The 25986-nt window shown below is 43.1% G+C and overlaps 1 protein-coding gene across 1 annotated transcript in view; it reads left to right on the top strand.

The window, feature by feature from the left end:
• The window catches only part of NELL1 (neural EGFL like 1), a gene marked incomplete at its 3' end in the record, with an annotated part of 683686 nt that overhangs the window by 40362 nt on the left and 617338 nt on the right, over nucleotides 1–25986 (top strand). The window contains exon 2 of the mRNA XM_079788062.1: nucleotides 4507–4657. Within this exon, the coding sequence (XP_079644188.1) occupies nucleotides 4507–4657 (151 nt within the window). The remainder of the gene's footprint in view (nucleotides 1–4506; nucleotides 4658–25986) is intronic.

Here is a 25986-nt window from a genome sequence, read left to right as displayed (position 1 = left end):
ATGTCATTCCCAGTCTCCACGGGCTCCCTCCTTCCTTTGTGCATTGCCCCCACTCTACCTGTTGTCACCAGGTAACGTCTTACTTAGGAAGCCATCCTCGAAGGCAGAAATTGCATTTTTACTTTCATTTCCCTGGTGCCCAGCACAGTGCCTGGCACAAAGGAAACACAAGTATATGCTTGTCCACAATGAAAATAATACCCATTGCACCCTAGGAATCAGGGGAAAGAGAAATGAAGTTGCCTGTATCTTAGAGAAGAGTGCGAGTACCTTTGTTTAATTTCCTCTCTACTGCGCATCTCCTCCCTTCTTCACTCAACACTGTTTTACTGATGCTTAATCACTACATTAGCATTTTTAGTGTTTGTTTAAAAATGACTAGGTAGAGCTGCCTCATCCCAGGAAAGAAAAAGCACTTAACCCGTGCTGCGGAGTTAGCACTTCTCAACTCAATCATGCAACACCTCTGGGTATCTGAAACTACATTCCTTTTCCCCCTCTTTTAAAAATGTAAAGTGTTCACCCAAAGAGGTGGTTGTGTGGGAAATTACTGCGATGCAGTGATAGACTTCAAGTGCACTCCCAGAGGTCACAAAACAAAAAGCTTCACGGACAGACCAAATTCAAATGTTTGAATCATTTCGCTTATGAAAGCAATTAAAAATATCCAAGAGGAAGTAAGGGAAAGCGATAGAATAGGCTGACACACTTAGAAAAGGGTTTCAAGTGGGGGTGGGGGTGGGGGGAGGATAGGAAACCCCACTGGATTCCTGGCTTATCCACTGGTCATATGTTCAAATTTCCTCTCTGCCCTATCAGCTTTGTTGCTGATGCTGTGGTTACATGGATTGGAGCTGAGTTTATAAAAACAGGGGTACAGTACAGATAGAAATGTATTGCCGAAATTTTAAAAAAAATCTCTTCTCACCCACCTAAGACCAAGATACATCCCAGAAAAGCCTTTTGGATGACTAGTTCCTAAGCTGCAACTAACTGGGTCAGCTTGCAGTATCTGTTTGGGGGGGAGGGGATAAAGAAAAAAAGGGGTTCAGTGGATGCGAGGTGCCTGAAGCCAACATGCTTTATCTGTTGGAGAGAAGCAGGGACAAACACATCTGCCTACAGCTGTAGTTCACCTGTTAATTTGGTGATCAGCGGTGGGTTTTATTTAGCATTTCTCAGAGTACACGTGGGGCCACAGTGGGAATGGAATGAGTGTCAAAGATGGCTGTTGGATTTAGGGATGACATAGCTGTCATTCTGAAGGTTTCATGATTTGTACATAATGACTTGGTCCTCCCACCCTTTCTATTTATAAGTCATACTCTTACTCAATCCTTTTTAAATGTGTGTTCAACACACTTATGTTCCATTTATTCCATCTATGTTTAACACGTTTCACAGGTTGCTAACTTGCTATCTATATTTAACATGTCCTATGAGCTTTATCCATCCCATTTGTTTTTCTTTAGTGGAATTGAATATTCTGAAATACAGCAAACATACATTATAGTGGTTGAATATGGAAGTATAATATTCACTGTATGTTCTCAATTGGTTTTCATCGGTTGCTCTTTTAACTCCAGGATAAAAGCAGGCTACTGCAAAGTAGGTGACATGTCACTATATTCAGTAATTGACAACTTTACATTTATGGTGATCTGGAAAATCAGTGGAGGAGAAAAATGATAAAACCTGGGTGTTTAAATAGCCTCAATACCCTATTTTGCTATGATGGGTTAAACAAAATGGTGAGACTAGGAAAGAGCACAGAGATTGTGTAGTTCAGTCATCAGTTTTCAGATGTGGAGGGTGAGGCTCAGAGGGGTAAAGAATCTTATGCTAGGGCCACAGTGAGGTGTCTGCTAAACTCAGAGCAGTCATCAGTCCCTTGAAACCTGGTCCAGTTTGCTTGCCTCTATACTGTAAGAAGTGGGAATACTTCTGTGTGTTCTTTTAGTGGCTGAATTATGGTAAACATTTACTCAAAAGAGCTTTTCTGAGAATGAGAATGTACATAAAGTCTCAATGTATCAAAATAGATTTCTTTACATTTCACTCTGGTGAGTGCTAATGGGGTCTTTACTTCAACGTGCCAGTCACTCTCACAGAGAAGTGGGAAAAGCTGGCAGAAGAAATGTTCCCTTTCCCAGGAGGGCTGGGTGAGCAGGTGTGGTGGGATGGATGACACCCGTAGGTGGGGTGTCCTACAAAGAGGAGAGGCTGAATTGGCGCTGACCCTCATTTTCTTTAATTCCATGGCTGCTGGCACTTGAGAAGTACCCATTGATTCCCTAGTTTTCCAAATAACATCCCTATATTCTGACTAATATGTGTGCTTCCTTGAAGTAACACTGTAAATGGCAAAAATAAGTGGAAATACATTAATTCAATAAGTTTTTTATTGGCTGCCTATTTTCTGCCAGGCACTAAAAACTATAGATAGAACAGTGAATAAATAAATATGCCCGCCCTCACGGAGCTTATAGTCTCATGGCAAAAGAGGGGAAATAAGGTAAGGAATATGAAATAAGATCATGATATAAGGGAATAATAAACGGATCACAATATATATGTTACGATAGGTGAGATGGAGAGAATAACCAGAGTGGTGTGTTGGACATTTACGGAGAGCCTGTTTAGAGGGACGGACCAGGAGGTTGCATTTGCAGCCAGAGCTGAAGACGGAGGGTCCAGGCTTGTGAACAGTGGGAGAAGAGCACTGTGGGTAGAGAGAGAGGACAAAGACGCTGAGGCAGGAGTGGGCTTGGGGAGCTCCTCTTGCAACCGAGAAGAGTGTGATGCTGTGGGGAGAGGTAGGCCAGAGTCAATTTCTAGGTTTGCAGGCCATGCTAAAGAGCCTGGATTTTACCCTGGGAGCAGTGGGAAGCCATTAGAAGGTTTCAAGCAGGAAACAGAAATGATTCTGGCCTATGCTTTTAAAGAGCTCTTTGGCTGCTGTGTGGAGAGTGGAGAAGAGAAGGTATTCTGGAAGCATACCTTTTCCTTCCTTATCTCAGCCCTTGACCAAAGCTGACAGCAGGCCACCTACTAGTACAGTAGTGAAGGCCTTCTTTTGGGCAGAAAAGCAGATGTCCAAGTAGGGTTATGCCGGTAGAGTGATCTCCCTGGGTTGGGAGGTCCAACCTTCAAGTCATTCCTAGCCTGACTTTTGCAGATGGTAGACCTTGCTCTTCTTTTCTGTGCTGCAAATTTAAACCAGCTCCTCATGGAATTATGGAAGGTTAAGTTCAGGAGGCCTTGACAAATGACCTAGTCCAGTGGTCGGCAAACTGCGGCATGTGGCCCGCGAGCTGCGGTTTGCCGCTCTGTTGACTGATGAGTTTGCCCACCACTGACCGAGTCCATGCCCTCATTTTGCAGATGAAGGGACTGAGGCCAAACTAAGGTCAAGAATTCAAGGATTTCTTTTTGTCAGAAGCCACTCTTTAGCTGAGGTGCTTTAAGTTCCACACACAGGTCTGGGATGTTGATGGGCAGCGCAGCGGTGCAGCCTTTGTGTTCTGTATTTCAAAGGCTCCTCCCGCAGCCCCCGAGAAATAACCGGGTAGTTACACAGTCAGAGGACGTGGTCTGGGAACGAGGAGTCCCACTAAACCCCTTTGCTGTTCATTTGTCATTCTTTGAAGAGTTTTCTCCCTCAGCTCCCTTGGTGCTACTTTCTGATGCCAGGCAGCATAGTGTAAAATGAGGAGATAATGCCCGGTTTATCATGACAAGGGGGAGTCTGAGCATGAAATGATGAATGCCTCTCATACACGGATGTTGCAGAGAGAGAGATTCCTGTCTGGCCTCCCGCACCTCCAGGCCTGGACTTGAATAAATATTTCATGAGGAAAGTCACCCACTGCATATGTGCAGAGAAATTCCAGGCACGTGTATGGATCACAAGCATGCCTTGTATTTATTCTTTAGGCAAAGCGGAGTTGTCTGTTATTATTAGCGCTAGTAAATCTTGGTGGGGTACAAAGCAAGGACGGGCTTCCCTAGGTGCGTTGTGGAGAGAAGGCCACAGAGCCCATGGGAAAAGTGGACTTGGAGTCTGCGGAGTGGCGTTTGGATCCGGCTAGATTCAGGATTCTCTGAAGTTAGGGCCCCATTTATTTGCCTGCCTCTCACTGTATTTACAGCAACCTAATCTGTTTGCAGCAGGCCAACTTGCTCAGTGTCCTGTTAAAATTCCCATCAGAACACCACTGGCCAATTGTGAACGTGTCAAAGTGACAAGTGGGCACGGTGGCCGGGATGGCATTTCTGGGTTTTGCTTTGGCTGAGCGAGCTGTATGGAGTGGTGGCTGGCGTCTGAAAACGAAAAGTATTGACAAGAGGGGGAAGTGAAAAATGCAACCTGGATCCTAGACGTGGCATTTTTAACTGTGCATCTTCTCTCCTCTTCCTTCTCATGCTCCCTCTCCTCTTTTTTTCCCCTTCTCCTCCCTCCCACCCCAACTCCCGTTTCTCCCACTCTTCTTTCTGGACTCCTAGACACACACAGAGAGATCCATGCAGCCCCTCACGTGAGTGAGAAATTAATTCAGCTGTTCCGAAACAAGAGTGACTTCACCTTTGTGGCCACTGTGCAGCAAAAGCCGTCGACGTCAGGAGTGATCCTGTCCATTCGGGAACTGGAACACAGGTAAGAAAGCTCAGTCTTGGAAACCTGCGTAGGAGGAATGCAGTGCACAGAACGCCTGGGGATTTAGAGGTGGTAGCTCCGAGAGAACATGCAGCTGGCTGAGGCCTTGTTTCTGTTGAACACATCAGTACATTTACTTTGCATTAAGCATTTACTGTGGGCCAAACAGCTTTCTTGTTTGCGCGTCAAGGACCGCTCACGAGTATCTTTCTGAGCTACCTCTAGCTCCTGGTGGACCTTGCTCATATGAAACCACTTTCTACCCATCATATGTAGGTCATCAAGCAAGCTAATGAATAATATTTAACAGTAACCTTTAATAAGTATTTATTGTGCAGAACTGTGCTTGTCACTGTGAATATTAAGGTGAATAATAGGGAATTTTTATTCTAAGGATCACGTAAGTTAATGGGGAAGATGGACAAATAAATGTCACAGAGTATTATAGATGCAATGCTAATACGCTGTGTTTAGGAAATAAAGGCAATAGTGGTTAATCTCAGGATGGGTTGTGGTAAACCACGAAAGGCTTCAGGAAGGGTGACGGTTATGTAAGGACAAAAGTGAGTAGATATTTGACAGGCTGAATGGGAAGGAGTAAGGGATCAGAAGAACAGCATCCCAGAAAGAGGTTGCCATGATTTTGAGATGGAACAGGTAGGTTAGTAAAAATAGTAGTAACTAACATTATTTTGAGCACTGATTAATGCCAACCATTGTTCTAAACATTTACACTAAAATGTTAAACATGTAAAATATTTTAAATCATCAATATATAAGATACTGTAGGTTTTTTTCTGGGGGGGGGATTGTGAGTTAGTTCAAGGATTTTTGAAATTTTTAATGCTTGGACTGGTTTAAATATATAGGCAATACCTCTTTTATAAATGTTTCTGATAGAATTAGCATGACTATATTATGGGCTGATAATTTGATTTTGGAGAGGCTGGGAAATCTATTATTGGAAATGTTCATTTTCTATTTCATGTTATTCTATTTAATTTTAAACTTTGGATAAACTTAAATTTTAAGTTTATCATACTTCATTAGGTTTGTATTTTTTGGAGCAAAGAGTTGGACATTATATTTTATGTAATAACACTTCATACTTGTGGTGATATCTTTTAAAATCTGTAATGTAAAACATATGTATTTCCTTCTTTTCTTGGCTGGGCTCATCATGGGATTGTGTAATCTATTGGTGTTTTTTAAGTGAAACAGTTCTTAGTTTTATTGATCAAGGCTACTGATTTTCATTTTAAGTTCATTGATTTCTGCTTCTTATTTCCTTTTCAATCATCTTAGTGGTGATTTTACTAGCTTCTTGAGTGTTCATTTATTTTCATTATTTTCTGTTTACTGAGTGCTTTATATTTTCTTGTATTACTTTGAATTCAGCACATTAATATCGCTATATAATGTTTTCATTTTCTGTACTTTCCTATAGTTTTAAATTTCAATTTGACATTCTCTTTGATCCAAGTTAGGGGAGTGTTTAAAAATATCAAAGTTATTAAAATAAATATTTATTGTATGACCTGGTTTTATTTACAGACATCAAAATGTGCTTTAAGACTCCTAGACTTTTGAGTTTGCTGAAAATTTTTTTCTGAACTTGGGTTTTTGCTGAAATGGTGACCATATACCATGCTCAATATTTTAATTTTGGGGGCACATTTTAAAAGAATGGGTAGCTTTTGTGTATATAGATACATACAAATACAACTTTGTATGCACTACTGTTCAGTTATCTGGCTCCTATGTGTTTTTAGTTCTTCTTGAATGATGACATTCTGAGAGAGGTTGATGAATAACTTTCATTGTGATGAGAATTTTGTCATTCTCCTTGGGTAGGTTTGAGAGCCAGTAGGACTAGATATGTCATGCATTACTTGTATCCCATTTCATTGACCAGTCCTGGGAAATGGGGTCTAGCGGTGGGTGAAGGATGAGAGAACATGGATAGTGGAATAACTAGGCAGTTTCTGTCTTGATTGTTTGGGATGTTTCCTCTCTGGTTAGGGCTGCCCAGAAATTCATGGCTAGTGTCATGGCATATGTTGTCTCAGGCACAGAGGTTGCCCTGGATGTATTACCTGTAGAGGTTGCACAGGACAGGGAAAAGGGCAGAGGTGTTGGTATCTGGAAACTGAAATAAATAATACCTAGAGATTTTTGTAAGTATTAGAAATATTTGTAAAACACCTAGCACAGAATGGGAACTCAATGAAAAAGCCTTTTAAGTTTAAATTGATATTAAAAAAGTCTTGGTGGCAGTGGCCGTGATGTGGTTCTGGCCATGTTGGTGGCAGTGTTGGTGGTGATGTTGAAATTTGAAGCTGAAGGAAAACAGGATGCTGAGAAGTGGCCAGGTAAACAGTTCCGTGGTTAGAGGGACATGAATATCTCCCAGGCTTTGTGGTTGTATTCAGTTTCCAGTCCAAGTTCCCCTCTGCTGATGAACTTGCGGAGGGGCACTCGGGATCTGAATGCTCGCCCTGGCCATCGTGTGCACCACAGGAAGTCATCATCCGACCGCCTTCCTGACACCTGCCATCCAGGAAAACAGCATTGACTGTTTTGGCAATCACTGTTTCCAACTTCTGCTAGGCTTCTGGCTATTCTCAGGCGAGGCCAGTATTGGATTAATGGCAGGAGAGTTCATTCAGTGGCTGAGTTCCCCTCCAGGCAGAGGCAGGCATCTTTCTCACCTGGTGGGGATGCAGCAGCCAGAGGTGGGTGGTTTGAGAGGCTGTGATTCCTTAAACCAGACTGAACTTTTTGGCACTGCTATACCTGCACACTTCCTAGTAACCGAGCCAGTCGAGTTCCCATGGATATCTTAAGTGGAGAGATAAAGTGAAATGGAAAACTTAAGTACAAAGATGATTGAAAACGTACCTAGGGGTAGCAGTTAAAATAGACTTTTTTATGTAATGGAATGGGCACTCTTATTTTAATCTATATTCCTAATTTGATGGATTTTTTAAAATAGTACCAATAGAGCACATTGGAAGAGCAACAAAGATGAATCTGTCTTGCTGAACTTTCTAAATGTCATTGCAGATTTAATGTTTATTTTTTTTGTAATTCAAGTGTGTTAATATAGGGCATTGTTAAAATGCAAAGCTTAATTAATGTAGATTAAATGTAATGGAACGTAATGCCAGTATACGCAACTCTAAAAGATATGATGGTAAATATTCTGTTAATCAATTTTATCCCTAAATGATAGATAAAATGAAATCTAAGCATAATTAATAGGAAGTTGCACAGATCTGTGAGAAGATGAAGAGGACATTTTGGCATCTCTTTTATTTAAACAAAATTTTTGTATTTCAAAAGATACTCTTCGGTTTTCTGAGTTCTTGTGGTAGGAAGAATTTTCCTCTTAGATGCCAGATAGACCTGGGTTTAATTTGTGGCTTTATTAGTCACCAGAGTGTAAGCTTTTGCACCTGCTCTTAAGTTACCTCAGTGTAACCGTCAGGAGATGTGAAGGTATTGGTTTACAGCATCTTGGAGTAATTGGGGAGTCAACAAGAGCACGGAGGTGAATGGGTCCTCACACCTATGTATTAGGCGCTCAACACATGCCATGTCCCTTCTCCTCATGGCTTCTTTCAGTATTTTTTAAATTTCTCCCCAGTTCTTCAGAAGTGAAAAGTGGTTCTTCTCACCACTTGGCATGGTAATTAGGTTTTTCACATCAAGAGTTTGTTATAGTTAATAAACAAAAAGGGCTGTCCATAATGGAATGCATTCGGTAAACAGCAGGCTTACCTTTCTAATTATGAATTAAAGCTTATATGTAAATAATTTGGTACTATCAGATAATTGATTGAAGAATATCAGAATGTAGGGTAGGAGGTGAGGGGGAAATTCCAGAAGAGGGTCATAAGGTTTGATGAAGCCAGCCCAAGAAAAAACTTTTCCCTTGGGTGATTAGCAGTAAGGAGATTTGACTTTAGGTGGTAAACACAATGCAATCAATATACAGATGATGTATCAGAGAATTGTACACTTGAAACCTGTATAATTTTATTAACCAATGCCATCCCAATACATTTATTTAAAAAAGGTAGTACATTTCTAGAAATTATATCTTTTACATATATTTAGAAGTTTAATTCCTTTTTCAAGGAGATATAGTATATAAGGCTTATATTATTTAGAAAGTAGGTATTTCCTGTTGTTAAATTGCTTACATTTGAGAAGGGAGCAAAGTTGAAATTGGAATCTTACCCTAATACAGATCTATTCATGCTGCTTTCAAAGTATACAAATGGTCCCCACATTCTACACATAAATGGAGAGGATTTCCTTTTAGAACTATGCTTTCATTAATCTGTAAGCTCCCTTATCAACATTCAGGAAGTAGTCATGTGTGGTGATAGATGCTGGGCTACCATTGTAAAGCATAGAGTGCTGGAGACACAACACATGGATGGTTAGTGCCCTGATAGGAGGACTTCCAGGAGCACAGAGCAGGGTACCTGGCCTTACCCAAAGGAATGAAAAAGTCTTTCCACTGAGAGTTATGCTTATTATGCAAAAAAGAACAAGTAGAAATCAGCCAGGAGAAGATGAATGGAAGAGGGTTCTGGATGCAACATGAGTGAAGGGGTGTGAGATGAGAGAGATCATGGTGCATTAAAAGAACTGAAGACAAATTCAGCGTTATTGGAGGGTGGGGAGAACCTAGGAAGGGAATAAGGGGCAAGGTTTGGCAAGAGGCCAGATCATGAATGGCTGTATAGTCAGTGCACAGCCATGAAAGAGATGTAAGCAAAGGTGTGGCATGATTAGATTTGTGTTTTAGAAAGATGGCACTGGCTGCTTAGTGGAGAATGGCATGGAGAGGGCAAAATTGGAGACAGAAGGCCAGTTAGGTTGCAGCCACTGCCTAGAATCTAGACTCTAGCTAAGAGGATGAGTCCTGGACTAGGTCAGATAATGGTGGTGCAAATGGAGAGGAGTTGATTAAGAGATCATCAGGAGATAGAGTGAACTGATTGTAGTTCTGTGTAGCATCTTGGAGGGTGGAGAAGGAGGAGTCAAAGGTGATGCCCAGGGTTCTGGCTCAGGCTATGGGGAGTGCTATGCCCTGAGAAGAAGGGTTGGGTGGTTCATGTCACAAAGTGTAGTTCTTTGAATTTACTTTGAGATTTTACTTGAATAAATTAACCAAAATAGAGAAGAGCTGAAAAGGGTAACAAAGGACAGGAGATAACTCGCTGGTAAATGGGATTACTTACTTCTGGGTCGAGGCTGCTGCTTGAAGAAGGAAACAGCTAGAAGCTGAAAATGTGCACCCTCCAGAGATGCATCCAAATGGGTTTGGAATCTGGGTTTCCATCCTCATCTCTATGGCTAGTGGAGTGTAGAGACAGCTTCAAGGCTGAGGGTAAAGGCTCCAGTGTGCATAAGAAAGCAATTTTCAGACAGATGAAAATGAATGGAAGGATCTCATGTCAAGAAAATGAGGTTTTTCAGGAACACACTAATTAAGTAAATTTTAAATCTTTGTCAGAAGAAGCGAAGCTGTTCAGATGACTTTTGACCTTAATTGAAGACAAGAAGTATCACAGCAATAGTGGGTAATGTCTTGAACAAATTGTTCCTGCTTGTAATATGCATGTAAAATTTTGGATTGCTTAATGTTTGAGAAGTGGAAAAACAGCAAATGTAGCCATTAACCTTTATTTTTTAGTAAAAAGTCACAATTTCATTAATATTTATGCACCAAATCATTTAAGTTCAGTGGAATTCTTCTAGAGAATTAAAAAGGAAACTGTTGTCTTTGACCTTCTTTGGAATTAGTAGTTGTGAAACACCAGCATATCAGGAGAATATTTGGTTCTGTGGAGAGAAAGGTGGATGGACAAGCATTGTCACTGGTGAAAGATAGATTTAACCCCTCATTTGTTGAGTTCTAGGTGGAAGGCACCCAGACTGTCAGTCCATAGATGCGGGCGGTGAGGTGACTGGGATGCTGGGCTGGGAGTCAGGAGTTATGAGCTTGATTCTTGGCTCTGTCACTGAATACCCAGGGGACCCTGGGCATACCCCTCCCTGTACCTCAGTTTACTTACCTGTCAAATTGGAATTCATTTGTCATTAGACACTAACCATTGTCAGACACGAATCTGTTGGTAGGCGCATTGGTGGATTCTGCCATAGTGAAGAGGACATGCAAGGGGCCTGTCCTCAGGGAGCTAGCATTCCAGTGGGGAGAATAAGAGGATAAATACGGACACACGGAAACCAAATGATAAATGTCATGCAGGAAAATAAAACAGGGACGAGTGGGGAAAATAGGCCAGAGAGGATGGGACACTGGAACTGAATCCAAGGAAGAGCCAGCCATGAGAAAATCAGAAAGCTGAATGTCCCAGGTAGAGGAGATGCTAAATTTGATGGTCCTGAGGCAGGATCCTGCCTGGTGTGCTCAGGGATAGATTAAAGGCTGGTGTAGATGGAGCTTTGCAAGTTGTGGGTGAAGATAGGAGAGGAGTGAGGTGCTAACAGTAATAGCTGCCTTGACAGTTTTACAGTGTGGGAGAGTGCTTCAGAAATGACAAGTGTGATACTTACATAGGCTGTATCATTTCAGGTTCAAAATCACTTATTGAGCACCAGCTATATGCCAAGAAAGTTTACCCATCCGTCAGAATTGTTCCTTGGAAATCAAAATAATTTCTTAATTTATTTCAGAATTGATTGCTGCATAGAATGTGATTCTACAATAATTACATCAATTTTTAGAGCAAATGAACAAATAAGATCAGTAATTTATTTTTTAATTCTTCAGATTATTGTTCCTACTTTTCATTGATGGAGTTGGTTGCCAATGATCATAGCCTGATAGGAATGATTTCACAGTTCACCATCGGAAGCATTATCAGTTTATCCGGAGACAGCTAGAACAAGGTTCTTTTAGCCAGTAATAGCCTTTCTTGAGAGATGGAAGGCCTCGTCCCCCAGAAGTCAGGCATGACATGGAGCTGGAGGAGGATGTGGTTTGTGGGAGTGAGACGCTGTGAAAAGGGGTTTATGGCTGGAGTGCAGCCTGTAGGGCAGGGGACTTGCAAAGACATGGGGCATTGACACTGGTAGGCTCCTGTCTATGAGAGGTAGCCTTGTAGGGTTTGTGGGTGAGCATGGACTTTGTTATAAGATAAAGGTTGAAATTGCAGGCCTGTCATTGGCTTGCAGAAGTGCTTTATTTGGCTGGCTCACATTGAAATGGCTGCCAGAGTTTTTTTTGATTAAAAATTTTAATAATCATGAATTAGTTCCAACATTTAAAAATTGGGTGAGCTGTCCTTAAAATTCAGTTGTGCAGCTTCTTTTGTACATGGGTACATGCATTTTACTTTTCTCCTAATGTTTTATTAATAACTAGAAGCCCGGTGCACGAAATTCGTGCACGGCGGGGGGTTGTCCCTCAGCCCAGCCTGTACCCTCTCCAATCTGGGACTCCTGGAGGGATGTCCGACTGCCCGTTTAGACCCAGTCCTGGTGGGATCGGGCCTAAACGGGCAGTCAGACATCCCTCTCACAATCCAGGACTGCTGGCTCCCAACTGCTTGCCTGCCTGCCTTCCTGATTGCCCCTAACCGCTTCTGCCTGCCAGCCTGATCACCCCCTAACCACTCTGCTGCCAGCCTGGTTGATGCTTAACTGCTCCCCTGCCAGCCTGTTTGCCCCCAACTTCCCTCCTCTGCCAGCCTGGTCACCCCTAACTGCCCTCTCCTGCAGGGTTGATCACCTCCAACTGCCCTCCCTTGCAGGCTTGGTCCCTCTCAACTGCCCTCCCTTGCAGGCCGGGTGCCTCCCAACTGCCCTCCCCTGCTGGCCATCTTGTGGCCATCTTGTATACACATGGGGGCAGGATCTTTAACCACATGGGGGCAGCGATATTGTGTGTTGCAGTGATGATCAATCTGTATAGTACTCTTTTATTAGATAGGATAGAGGCCTGGTGCACGGGTGGGGGCCAGCTGGTTTGCCCTGAAGGGTGTCACAGATAAGGGTGGGGGTTCCCTTGGGGTGTGGGGCGGCCTGAGCGAGGGGCCTGTGGTGGTTTGCAGGCCGGCCACGCCCCCTGGCAACCCAAGCGGAGGCCCTGGTATCTGGAATTTATTTTCCTTCTACAATTGAAACTTTGTAGCCTGGAGCGGAGCCAAGCCTGGGGCTCCGGCAGCCATTTCTGTGGCAGTTAATTCACCTTCTACAATTGAAACTTTGTAGCCTTAAGAGGGTGAGCCCGGCCAGGGTGTGCAGAAAGCTTTGCTTCCCCTGTTGCTGCCGGCAACCCTGGCCTGCTCTCTCAAGCTCCATTCTGCTGCCATTTGTTTGAATTTGTTTACCTTCTATAATTGAAACTTTGTAGCTTGAGTGGAGGCGTAGGCCTGCAACGGCTATGGAAAGCTTGGCTTACTCTGTTACCTGGGAAACCTTGCTCTCTGTGGCTGTAGCCATCTTGGATTGGGGTTAATTTGCATACTCGCCCTGATTGGCTGGTGGGCGTGGCTTGGCTGGTGGGCATGGCCTATGTAGCAGAGTGATGGTTAATTTGCATATTACCATTTTATTAGAGAGGATAATAATAATGATAAAAAAACCCAGCCAGCAATCAACACATGGCCTCACAGTGATAGGGAGACAATCGGGATAGATAGAGACTGTGGAAATCTGAAGAATGCATGTCCTTGAGAAGAAGGAATAAACTATCTCTTTCTGGATATTCAGTGTCTTGAGTTTATCTGGATTTCCCAATAAAAGGTGGGAAAGCATGGTGACTGCTTCCAGCATTCAGAACATGACTGTACTTTGTAAAAGAGCAGATGAGTTTGGTACTTTTTGATTTCAGCACTGTTCACAGAAGAATCTTGGGCTGGAAACTGGAGCTGTTGGTCTGATTACCCTTACTTATATGATGACAGATGTCAGACTGAATTTGCACTTCTCACACATAGTGAAAGGGAGGCAGAATTGATTGCTGCATAGAATGTGCCAGATGCTTGACCTCATTATCTCATTTTGTCCCCATCACAACCAACATAAGATAAGTGTTATTTTTCCATCTTTGAGATCAGGAACTTGCTGGTCAGAGAGGTTGAGTGATTCATCCAAGGTTATATAGATAGAAAATGGCAGAACCAGAATACAAAGCCCAAGTCTGAAGAATTTGAAATACGACCCAGAAGGGTACTTAAGGATTTTGACCCAAATCCTAATTTATTTTTTGTTAATCCTCACTCAAGGAAATTTTTTTTCTATTGATTTTTTTTAATAGTAAAGGGAAGGAGAGAGACACAGGGAGAGAAACATCGATGTGAGAGAGACACATCGATTGGTTGCCTCCCACACATGTCCCAACCAGGGGACAGGGATTGAGCCTGCAACCCAGGTACGTGCCCTTGAACCCACAATTCTTTAGTCTGCAGGCCGATTCTCTAACCACTGAGAAAAACTGGCTAGGGCCCCAATCCTTATTTTTACAAATCGTTCTTCACCACTGGTAAGCTTCATGTGAGGAATTGCAGTCTTGCTGAGTTGGACATGTAGAGATTGATGTAATCCCAGCCTGCCTCAGGGCACATATCACTGACTGGCAGGGGATTCCCCCAGCAGGTTCCAAGGTCACCAAGCCTACAAGATAGTCTTGCAGAACAAGCGTTATGTGATGAAATAAACTTGAGGGAGATGACACACTCTCTTGGAGAATCACAATTAATATTAGCATATTAGAGGCTCTGTAAAATCATGTAATAAGGTACCAGGCACTGTGTTAAGCACTACAAAAGCATTGTTGCATGGAGTCCTTACAAATGATGAAGTAGGTTCTATTGTTAGTCCCACTTCATGGATGAGAAAACAAGCATAGAGGGTTGGTTGCTTTGTCAAGGGTCACCCAGCTTGTGAAATGATGGAGCTTGGAGTCAAACCCAGCCAGTCAAATCTGGCTCCTCAGCACATTTTCTTAACCAATCTATCGCTTCCTTATACTTGCTTTCCATAGCATTTCCCAAACTTATTTTTATCATGCAGTGCTTTGGGGAGTGTTATTTAATATCACTTGGTTGAACTATCATTCTAACAAACACTGGGAAATGCATATACAACATTGATTCAAGGCCACCCTGGGCTGTTGGTCTAGATTCAGAAGTAGTTTGGAGAGTCTTAGAACCTTGAACATGGTGGAATGGGTGAGGGTGTCAGGGAACTGGCAGTAAGAGGTCACGTGAGGTGTGATGGGGTTGCGCCAAGTTAAGGTGTCTCCTCAGTAACTGGTGCTTACACTTTGCCTTCCTGTAGTGGGCAGTGCCTGCTGTCCAAATGCTGCAATGGTGCCCATTGCCCAGCCAGGTTTTGGTGATGCACTGAGGGCAATGCCTGGTGCTCTCTCCATCTGGCAAAGTTCAGAGGCAGGCAGATGGGGCCGAACAGCCTCAATAGTCAGATGAGACTTTTTGGATGGCTGAGATGTTTCAGATGAAGGTAAGATAAATCATTCCCGAGCTGTCTAGTCAATGAAAAATGCAACTCATGGGCTTTCCTGATGTCAAATTCCCTTAAGCCAGAGTGGATCCCAGAAATGAGTGGATTGGCTGGTAAAATCCTGACACTTTACATTTGAGGAAAGCCAGGAGAATTTATACGATTCGTTTCCCACTTCTTTTTGCAAAGGCTCTGAAATATGGTAAGTATAGCAACTGCTGGGGTTCAAAATAAGTTCCTTTCTCATCTTTTGGAGTACCTGGGGGACTCGAAGACTTATTTACTGTGGCTCTATGGTGCCTCAGGGATGCAGAGATAATCCACCTGCTCCCTTGAGCTCTCTCCAGGAAAACTGTTTAGGAAGATGTGTGGTGGGTATTATTGGAGGGCGAGATGAGGCTCTCAATTCAGACTATAGTAGCCTTGGAACTTGAACCCTAGGACAGTAGTCAATGCCTTTTTGATGGCCCAGGAAGTCTGGCTACAGAAATTTTGAGCGTCCTTTTTCAGTCTCAACTCGGTGCTCTGTAGTTTTTGGAAGACTAGAATCATTGCTTATTTCTGTGCTTGGAGAACAGTTTCCGAATAAAGCCTGATGCAAGGTAGCGGCAGAACTCGGGAGGCAGAGCCTTGCCCAAGAGAGATCCATGGAAGACAGCCAGTGCTGTGTGTTGTGTGCAACCACAGCTGGTCCAGCACCTTCCACCTGCTATGCTCTCTACTTTACATCTCTGAAGAATTACTAAGCACCTTTTGTAAACCAAGTGCTGTGTTAGTTGGTGGGGAGGTTGAGATCCATCAACAGTTACAACACACCAGGTAAGACTTACTGGTGTAGGAGGGGCGAGTCATTTCATGTTGTGCCTTTGCTCAGCACCCTTAGTATGCTTCCCCGTGGGTTCAATATAAAATTCCAGTGCTCTTTGTGATTGGGCCCCTGCCTGCCTGTCAGCGCTCACCTCCTGCCCTTCCTACCCTGCTACTGGGCTTAGCCACAGTGGCCTCCCTGCTGTTCCACATACTTGTCCAGCTGTTTTGCCTCTGCCCCAAGGCTTTTGCACTCCTTTTCCTTCTCCTGCAGGATTCACTCCTCGCTTCCTTCAGATCCTTTTACGTGTTTACACCTTATTAGAGAAGCCCTCTCTGACATGCTCTAGCCCCATCACCCTGCTTTATGTTTGATAAAGTTTATCATCATCTTACACCCATATGTTCCATTGTTTCCCCTCTCTTCTATTAGATAAGCAACACATGTGCAAAAACTTCGCTGCTATATCCCCAGCAAAATAAACAGTGCCTGGCACCATTCAGTGCTTATTAAATGAATAAAAGGGGAAATTAAACTTGTTGAAACACAGAGAAGGAAGCCACTAACTCTTCCAGGGACAGTCAAGGAAGGCTTCATAGAGAAGGTGGCATTTAACCTGGAACTTGAAGCATTAGTGAGAGTTTGCCTGGTGTAGGATATGTGGGTTGGGGAGGTAGGTGGTGAGAGGGAGGGACCGAGGTATTTCTGGGCATGACAACAAAAGCAAAGGCATGCCGCATTAATCTCCCCTTCTTCTACTCTCCTCCCTTCTCTGGCTGCCTCCAGCATACAGATTACTAGCTAGCATTATTTCTGGGAGAGTTTACCACTGAGTGTCTTGTTCTCAGGCTCCCACACTATAGTAAGATGTGTCAAGTGCCTGATTGAGCTTAAGCATGATTATGATGAGGTTGGGGAAGGGGTGGGTGTATTCATTCTAATGCAGGGAGCATTATCAGCTTATAACCAGCTTTTTATATGAAGTAGACAGGGGTTTCACATACTGGCAGAGGGATTGTAAAACATCTTGAATTGATTGTAGGATAATAATGTCCATCTCCAAAAGGACTTGTTATGATTGTAAAATGGCCAACTGTTTTCATACGTTTAAAACTCAGGATGAAGTTCGATCTCCACTTGGGGCTTTTTCTCACTTTGATACTTGGAATTTTAATTGAGCCTCTGTAGCCAGATCTTTAAAATGAGATAATGTTCAAATGCTGTAATTAAATTTTTAAAAAGGACAGCAATAACTGAGATCCAACAGGCTCAGCCTGGATTCTGGAGTGATTCAGGTATCACTAATCTGAATATCAGGGCTGCTCTCTTGTTCCTTTACGTGCACTGGGGAACACTTACTTAGCAAAGGAGGATGAGCCATCAGAAGGTTATTAAATAACCTCAAATAGATGAGCTGAGGGCCTCTCTCTAGATCTCCTGGGTAGGCAGTAATAAGAGGTCCAGATTTTTTTCTATTTTCCTCTCCTTTAAAAAGCATTTTATTGAGCCCTGGCCAGTGTGGCTGGGTTGGTTTGAGTATTGTCCCATATACTAAAAGGTTGCAAGTTTGATTCCTGGTCAGGGCATGTATGAAAGGCAACGAATTGATGTTCTCTCTCACATCGATGCTTTTTTTTTCCTTCTCTCTTTCTCTCTCTCTCAAAAAAAGCACTTTATTGAAATATGATTGACATACAAAAAGCTGTACATATTTAGCATATGCAACTTGAGTTTGAAGATTAGTGTGCATCTGTGAACCCAGCACCACAATTTGTGCTATAAACATATCCATCACCTCCAAAGTTTCCTTCCACCTCATTATCATTATTATTTATTTTGTGTGTGTGTGTGGTAAGAATACTTACTAAGATCTATCCTCTTAGCAAAGTTTTAAGTATACAATAGAACATGGTTAACTCTGTGCTGGACAGTTCTTTTCTTCAAAGAGACCTATTCCATGGGTATCCAAGTGCTTAATGGGGTCACTGTGCTTAGTCAGGTCCTTGGCAGGTTTGGGTGGCCCCAAGTCAGAACCAAGAGAGCCAGGCCAAGATGGGAGTGAAAGGGAGCAGGTCATGAGTTGGCAGTGAGGCTACACTGGGGGTCAGGGAGCACACACAAGTTGGATTATTAGGCACAGTAGTGAGTTGGAAGCCAAGCAGAAAGACTCCCAGGGGCATGCAGAAGTTGGAGAGGTCAAGCTCAAGAGAATGGCTCAGTAAATGGGTTAAAATAGAACTCAGAGAGCACTTGGGTAATGGACATCAATCCTTCATAGAAAGAAATCAAATAGTATAGCAGATGTAAGCCATTAGCAACAAGGTAATTTAATCTTCTATCCTCAGGCCATAACAGAGAGTAACATGGCATAAATGCCTAATATATGTTGACTAAATTAATGAGATGGACTTTTTTTTTTCCTGAGAAAGGAAGTCTTTTTCTAGGTCAAGAGTCACCAGTAAGGTAGGTCTGCACAGGGTGTGCGAATGTAGAGAGTGAAACACCTCAGAGAGGTGTTAATGGAGTCATCTGTTTAAAAGGAGAATTGTGAAGCTGGATTTTCCAGCAGACTTTGACACGGAACCAGTGTCAGGTTAGTAACCACCCTCACAGTCCTTCCTGTGGACGCTGGAATGGAGTGTTGAAGGATGGGTACGAGTTGGTAGGTATCCAGAGGTGAAAAAAGAGCAGTTACAAATGCCGGGTGGGCAGGTTAAGGTTGGAGATGAAAGCTTGGAAGGTTGGTGGTGTCATTAGGAGTCTTGTATGCTTGGCTTTTCTTGAAGATCCTGGACTTGAATGACTGAATGATGAGCTTTTCATGTAGGCAGTGGGGGTAGAGAGGCTTAAAGCAGGTTCAGTTTGCAGTGTGAAGAATGGTCCCTTGAGGTGCATCTAAGGTGCTTGACCTGGAAAGCTAGAGAGAACAGCTTTGCCCCAGGGATACAAGCCATAATAGAGCTGTGAAGGAACAGACTGCACCAAAGGGAGAAAAACAAAGCCTGAGGGGAAGCCACAGCAGGGAATGCTGGAAGGGTCTCAAGGAAGCAGTGAGGTCTTTTCTGCACATACACCCACATCCCCATGAACTGCAGGCCACAGAAGACCTGGTTGAATATTTTAATTAGGTGGGGAGCTTTCAGAATACAGGCTTTAGGAGTTGTTATAAATATCTCGAATCTGAATTCATGGGAATTTGCTGTGGGAATCTAAGTTTTAAATAAATTTCTAGGCGATTCTAATGCAAATGATCTGTGGACAAAGGTGTGGGAATCGCTGTAAGGAATTTCCAACTATGCCTTATGCTCTCTCTCAAAAGGCCAGAGAGAGGAAAGAGCTGTCCAACCAGGGCTGGAAGGTAAGCTGAGGCTCATGAAAATCCCTCAGAAATCTCCCAGTGCCTGCTGTGAGGAATCTATACTGATTAGATACAAATTTGGCTGCAGAGACAAGGACCGACATAACAGTGGTTTAGACAAGATGAAAGTTTAACTCTCTCGTGCAGCAGTTTGAATGTAGGGATGTAGGTGGCCCAGAGTTTATCTGACAACCTCACAGGGGAAGGGAACTAGGCTGTTCTGTCTGATGGCCCTGCAATCTCAAGGGTTTGCCTTCTGCCCCATGGATCATGGTGGCTCACTAAGCATGCTCCTCTTCTCCTAATGTGACTTCCACTCACATCCTAATGGCCGGAACTTGGTCACATGGCCACACCTCACTGCAAGGAAGTGGGGAATATGGCCTTTATTCTGAGTGGCCATGAGTCCCACTGGGATTCCATGGCTGCACCTTGGGGAATAGCTGACTTTCTCTGTCTGCAAGTAGTCTTTCAGATCTTTGCTGAGAGTCCTGGACTCCTTTCTGGGCCTGTGAGTGTGAATTCCTGGAGAATTAATTTTTATTTCACAATTATGGGTGATGAGTTGGATGAGGGGGAGTAACAACCCTCCAGGAAAATTATCCAAAGACTGGCTGTGGAAGCTGGCTTCCCTGGAATTTTTCACCATAAAACTCCTCCAAGCAAGAAGGAGCTCTGGCAGGAGCCCACCTGAGTATTTGACTGATACAGTTTACATTTTCTTGTCTCTGTGAACATGACCTTTGCATAAAAGAGAGGGAGAGAGTGTGGGTCTTGAGTTAGGTTATTTGTGGCTGAGTGGAGGCAGAGGCAACTAGATTTGCTGAGGGTATGGTTTTTGTGTGTTAACTGCATTCTATACGGCATGGTACCTTATAACCATTCAGAATATCTGAATTTCAAACCTGGATCTGTTGTCTACTGGCAGTTAGTTTAACTATCTCTTTTTTCCTGAGGGATTTATGCTAGAATTGCAAAGAAACAGCCTTGGTTTTTGGGGTGAGAGCACAGAGAGAAAGAATCATGTCTTGGGTTGTTTTAGTTTCAGTGTCCTGGGAATTCCATCTGTAGGATGGGAATTCTAATGGCACCAGTTAAGGTTAATGCATAATTTCTAATTTTATGGAGCACCTTATATTGTCTTATGATCCGAAGAGCCTATTTTCATTCATATGATTATTTTTTTTAATTTTTAAATTTTTTACAAAATCGTTAGTGTTGAAAGTATTACATATGGCCCCTTTTTACCCCATCCACCCTCTCCAGACCACCCGCCTCCCCTCGCTCTGACCAGCTATCTGTGTCCATGGGTTATGCATATATGCATGCAAGGTCTTTGGTTGATTACTTCCCACCCACTCTTCTCCATCTTCCCTCCAAGATTCTGCACTCTGTTCCATGCTTCCATGTCTCTGGATCCACTCCATTCATGTCCATCAGTTTATTTTGTTAATTAGATTCCACATATGAGTGAGATCATGTGATACTTGTTTTTCTCTGACTGACTTATTTCACTTAACATCATTCATATGATGATTTAAATTAAAAGAGAAATCTATAAAACTAAAGACAATGTCAGTGCTTATTATGTTATCAAATTAAGTGGCAGGAAGCTCTCTGCATGACTCAGAGGGATTCCTGGGGCTTATCTTAGGGGACTGTTTTCTCATGGACAGTTTTAGCTAGGGATGTACTGTATTCATTTGTTACTCACATAATAGACCAATGCAGGTATTTTTGGATTCTCATCTCTCCTGGGCAGATCTTTTAATGGAAGTTAGAGACCCAAGCTTCAGTCACTTTGTCATTCTACTCTCAACATGTGGTACTCAAGGTTGCTCTGAGGGTTATCTTCATTCCGGCAACCAGGAAGAGAAGGACTGCATGTGGTTGGCTTAGGGACAATTGGAAGCAGCATAATGGAAGTCCTCTCTTGATGTCATTGATATGTTATGTGACTAAGTGAATGACCTGTAATGAAACTAATTTTACCGTAGGCTAATTGATATAAACAAGAGTTAAGTTCCTATGGCATCTCATCAGAGTTATAATGAGATGACATTGAACAAGGACCTGCTGCATATCAGTTAGTTTCTTCTGTTTACTTTCTTCAGAATTCAAGTGCATGGCAATACCTAACAGCAAGAGGCCAGGAAATTAGTCTAGCTGTGTGCCAACAAGAGAAGTATGTGGTTTTGGTGATAAGCTAGCAGTCTTTTTCATGCTGAGTGCATATGTAGCATCTTTCTTACTTTTGAAAACACCTTCTTCTCTGTAAGGAGAGTGGTGTGGTTGTGAAGGATAAACTTTGCTTAAGTGAATGCCATCTGTTGTGATGGGCTCAGTACATTATGAACATGTAAGGCCTTCATGCCATGCAGTGCCAACAGTCTCTGTGTGTCTTTGCTGGTGCCAGCAACTTTATGTCCTGTACAGCATCTTAGGCACAGTGCCATGGAGCATAAAGGTCATGGTTAATGTGATATAAACCTGGATGCAAATCTGGGATCCATCACTTAGATCTTAGTTATCTTGATCAGATCACTTTATATCTTCCAACATTAGCTTCTTCATCTATAAATGAGGTATAATGTCTTCCCTATAGGCTTATTCTGAGGATTTGAGATGCTGTCTGGCACATGGTAGGCACTTAATAATTGGTTGTTGTTTATTATTATTACTATTATATAACCACTGTGCTTTCTTTTCTAAGCCCACAGGGCATGGGTTAAATTGTTTTTAATGTCTTGCTTTATCTTGTGTGTTCTATTCTTATAATACTACCTATTAAAATCATTCAGGTTTGAAATCTGGTCTCTGCATTTAACTTGCAAATACTAGAGACCCAGAAAGAACTAGTAATGGTAGTAGTAATAGTAATCCTACATAATAAAATGGTAATATGTAAATTACCATCACTCCGCTACGCCCACGATTGGGCCAGCAGGAGGCGCAGGGGGCGGGACTCAGGGTGGCCGGGGTAGCTGATTGGGCCAGCAGGACGCTGAGCTCGCGGCGCGTGGCACCGCGAGCTCAGCGTCTGTGCCATGGCTGCGCCGGAGGCTTTCAGAAGGCCTGGGGCACCGGCGGACAGCCGGCCAGGTCCCCCGCGATCAAAGGCCAAAGCGGGGGACCTGGCCGGCTGTCTGCTCCGGCGCAAGGCCTTTCGAAAGCCTCCGCAGCGCCGGAGGCTTTCGGAAGGCCTGGGGCACCGGCGGACAGCCAGCCTGCTGGTGCACCAGGTGCATGATTAAATCATGCACTGGGCCTCTAGTAATAATAATAATAATAAAAGCTAGTCATTATCTTTGTGACTAATGAGCCATCTGCCTATCTCTTTCCCAAGGTTTAGAATAGAGGCCTGCACCTATTCATGCCATGCTTGGGATGGCTGGAACTATTTTGGGGTTCCTCTTCTTTAGTAATTGGTTACGACTCTCTGCATGCCCTCAGACCTTCCCTACTTTCAGATGCCTACCCAATCTCAGGTAGGAGAACCCATACTTTCTTCCTCTTGCTGTGTTTTTCCCTTTCTCACCATTCCCCCTTGAGAAAGTTTCTACCAGACAGTTTTAGTAGCTCATTTTCTAGCTGTTGTTCTTAAGGTTTTGCTTTTCTGCAACTATGTGGCAGGCAGAAAGTGGACTTGACAGTTAGAATCAGGGTGACTTTATGGCTTCCCTTGGTTTATTGTAAGAATGGTCCAATGCCTGAGGGAGATGAGGAGAAGTCAAGAATCAAGGTCTTGTTAAGAGAGAGTGTCTAGAGAATCCAGCTTTTCCTTTTCCCCAAGTACAAACAATGTTACTTTTCCATTGAGATGTCAACCACAGGTATGGCCTCATTGGCTCTGCCTCTTGGGTGAGCAAACTGTAATTTATTTGATAACTTTTTCTTTTGAACTAATTTTAGACTTAGAGGGAAGTTGCAAAAGTGGTACAGAGAGTTCTTCACCTAGCTTACTGTAACGTTAACATCTTACATAACCATGGAAACATTATAAAAACCAGGAAATTAACATTGCTGCCAGTCTACCAACCAACCAAATTACACACTTTATTTGAATTTGACCAGTTTCTCCACTGACACACCACACACACACACACACACACACACACACACACACAAACACACATTCTCTGTTGTAAGATTTTGCCCAGGATCACACATTGCATTTGGGGTTACTATTTCTCCTTAATCTCCAAAATGTGACAATTCCTCTGACTCTCCTTATCTTTCATGACTGTCACTTTTGAAGAATACTGACCAGTTTTATTATAGAATATATCTCAATTTGAATTTCTGACATTTTCTTATGATTGTGATACATTTTGGGGGACAAGGATACAATAGAAGTGATATTATATCTTCTCTATGGCCAAGGAGTTCCTAGTGTTGATATATCTTTTTTTTAAATAAATCTTTATTGTTCAGATTATTACAGGTATTCCTCTTTTTTCCCCCCATAGCTCCCCTACACCTGATTCCCCACCCCATCGCATGCCCTTAACCCCCACTACTGTCTTCATCCATAGGTGTAAGACTTTTGTCCAATCTCTTCTCACACCCCTCAGACCCTCTTCCCCCTGAGAATTGTCAGTCCACTCCCTTTGTATGTCCCTGATTCCATTATATTCACCAGTCCATTCTGTTCTGCAGACTTTTTATTCACTTGATTTTTAGATTCACTTGTTGGTAGGTATGTATTTGATGTCTTTTTGTTGTTCATAATTTTTATCTTTACCTTTTTCTTCTTCTTCCTCTTCTTAAAGAATACCCTTCAGCATTTCATGTAATCCTGGTTTGGTGGTGATGAACTCCTTTAGCTTTTTCTTGTCTGTGAAGCTCTTTGTCTGACCTTCAATTCTGAATGATAGCTTTGCTGGGTAGAGCAATCTTGGTTGTAGGTTCTTGCTGGTCATCACTTTGAATATTTCTTGCCACTCCCTTCTGGCCTGCATAGTTTCTGTTGAGAAATCAGCTGACATTCGTATGGGTACTCCCTTGTAGGTAACTAACTGTTTTTCTCTTGCTGCTTTCAAGATTCTCTCTTTGTCTTTTGCCCTTGGCATTTTAATTATGATGTGTCTTGGTGTGGTCCTCTTTGGATTCCTCTTGTTTGGGGTTCTGTGCGCTTCCTGAACTTGTAAGTCTATTTCTTTCACCAGGTGGGGAAAGTTTTCTGTCATTATTTCTTCTAATACGTTTTCAATATTTTGCTCTCTTTCTTCTTCTGGCACCCCAAAAATTCGGATGTTGGATGCTTAAAGTTGTCCCAGAGGCTCCTTACATTATCTTCATATTTTTGGATCCTTTTTTGTTTTTGTTTTTCTGGTTGGGTGTTTTTTGTTTCCTCATATTTCAGATCTTTGGTTTGATTCTTGGGGTACATTGATCTACAGTTGAGTTTCTGTATATTCTTTATTTCAGACAGTGTATGCTTAATTTCTGACTGGTCCTTTTCCATTTTTTTGGCATTCTCATTAAGGTCCTTGAAGGTCTCATCAAGTTTCTCAGCAGTTTTTAGAAGATTCTTGAGTAACCTTATAAATGTGGTCCTGAGCTCCATGTCGTTCCATAGTTTGCTTTCCTCCATTTCTTTCATTCATAACATGTTTCTTTGTCTCCGCATTTTGGCTGCTTCCCTGTGTTGACAGAGCGGCTTTGTGTGGTAGGTGACCCACAGGGGCCATTAGCTTAGCCTCCCTAATCACCCGAGGTGGACGGTCTTGGTACACCCCTTTGTGGGCTGAGTGCAAAGTCTTGGTGTAGTTAAGCCTTGATTGCTGTTGGTACCCTGGAAGGAATTGTCCTCCAGGCCAATTGGCTGTGGGGACCTGCTGTGTTTATAATGGAAGAACTGCTGCACTGGAGACACGCTTATGGTGCAGGACTTGTTTCAGTGGGGCTTTGGTGCTCACTGAGTCTGCCTCTTGAATGTGTCACTTATGGATGTGAGGAGTTGAAATCTGTGTCTCACACTGACCACTAGGTACACTGGCTTCTGGATCTCCAATGGGGTGCAGGTCAGCTACTGTCTGAGGTCACCCTGCAGGAGCTACAGCGAGAACTACAGTCCTCTCCTCCCTGCTTGGGATTTGTAGATTATGGAGCTGTCTGAACTGGTTTGCAAGTTAGCAGCGATAGTGAAGGCCATTCATATGCAAAAGCCGCTGCTTGGAGCTTGGGTGAGTTTGTAGGTTGTGCGGGGCGGGGTCTCAGGGCGTCACTAGGCTAGGGTGTGGCAAACAGCAATGGCTGGCAGCCAGCCATTTCACGCCTCTGACTCCATCCCTGCGTCTCGCGCCCCAGCGCAGCAAACAATTATTCCTCCGCACAGCTCTGCAAGCAAGCCACCCTCACTTTCTGACCTGATGGCAGACAGTCCAGCTTCTCCCCATAGGAGTTTGGGTCTTGCGCGTCTCCCCTTCGGGTTGAAGAAAGCAATGCCCGCCGCCAGCCAGGATCCGCTGCTAGCTCGTATCACGTGCGCACGCCCCTGTACCTCAGCTTTTCAGTGTTTGTGCACTGAATGCTCCCCTCTCTTTCTGTCTGGTTGTAGAACTTCCACTCAGCCAGCCCTCCTGTGGCTCTGGGTGATAGACGTTTTGTCTTTTAGTTGTAGTTTTGAAATAGTTGTGCACGGCTGCAGTT

This window comes from Cnephaeus nilssonii (genome assembly GCF_951640355.1).
Source record: "Cnephaeus nilssonii genome assembly, chromosome: 13".
Classification (NCBI taxonomy): domain Eukaryota; kingdom Metazoa; phylum Chordata; class Mammalia; order Chiroptera; family Vespertilionidae; genus Cnephaeus; species Cnephaeus nilssonii.
Note: the sequence above shows the minus strand (reverse complement) of the source record. Positions and strands in the feature narration are given on the sequence as shown.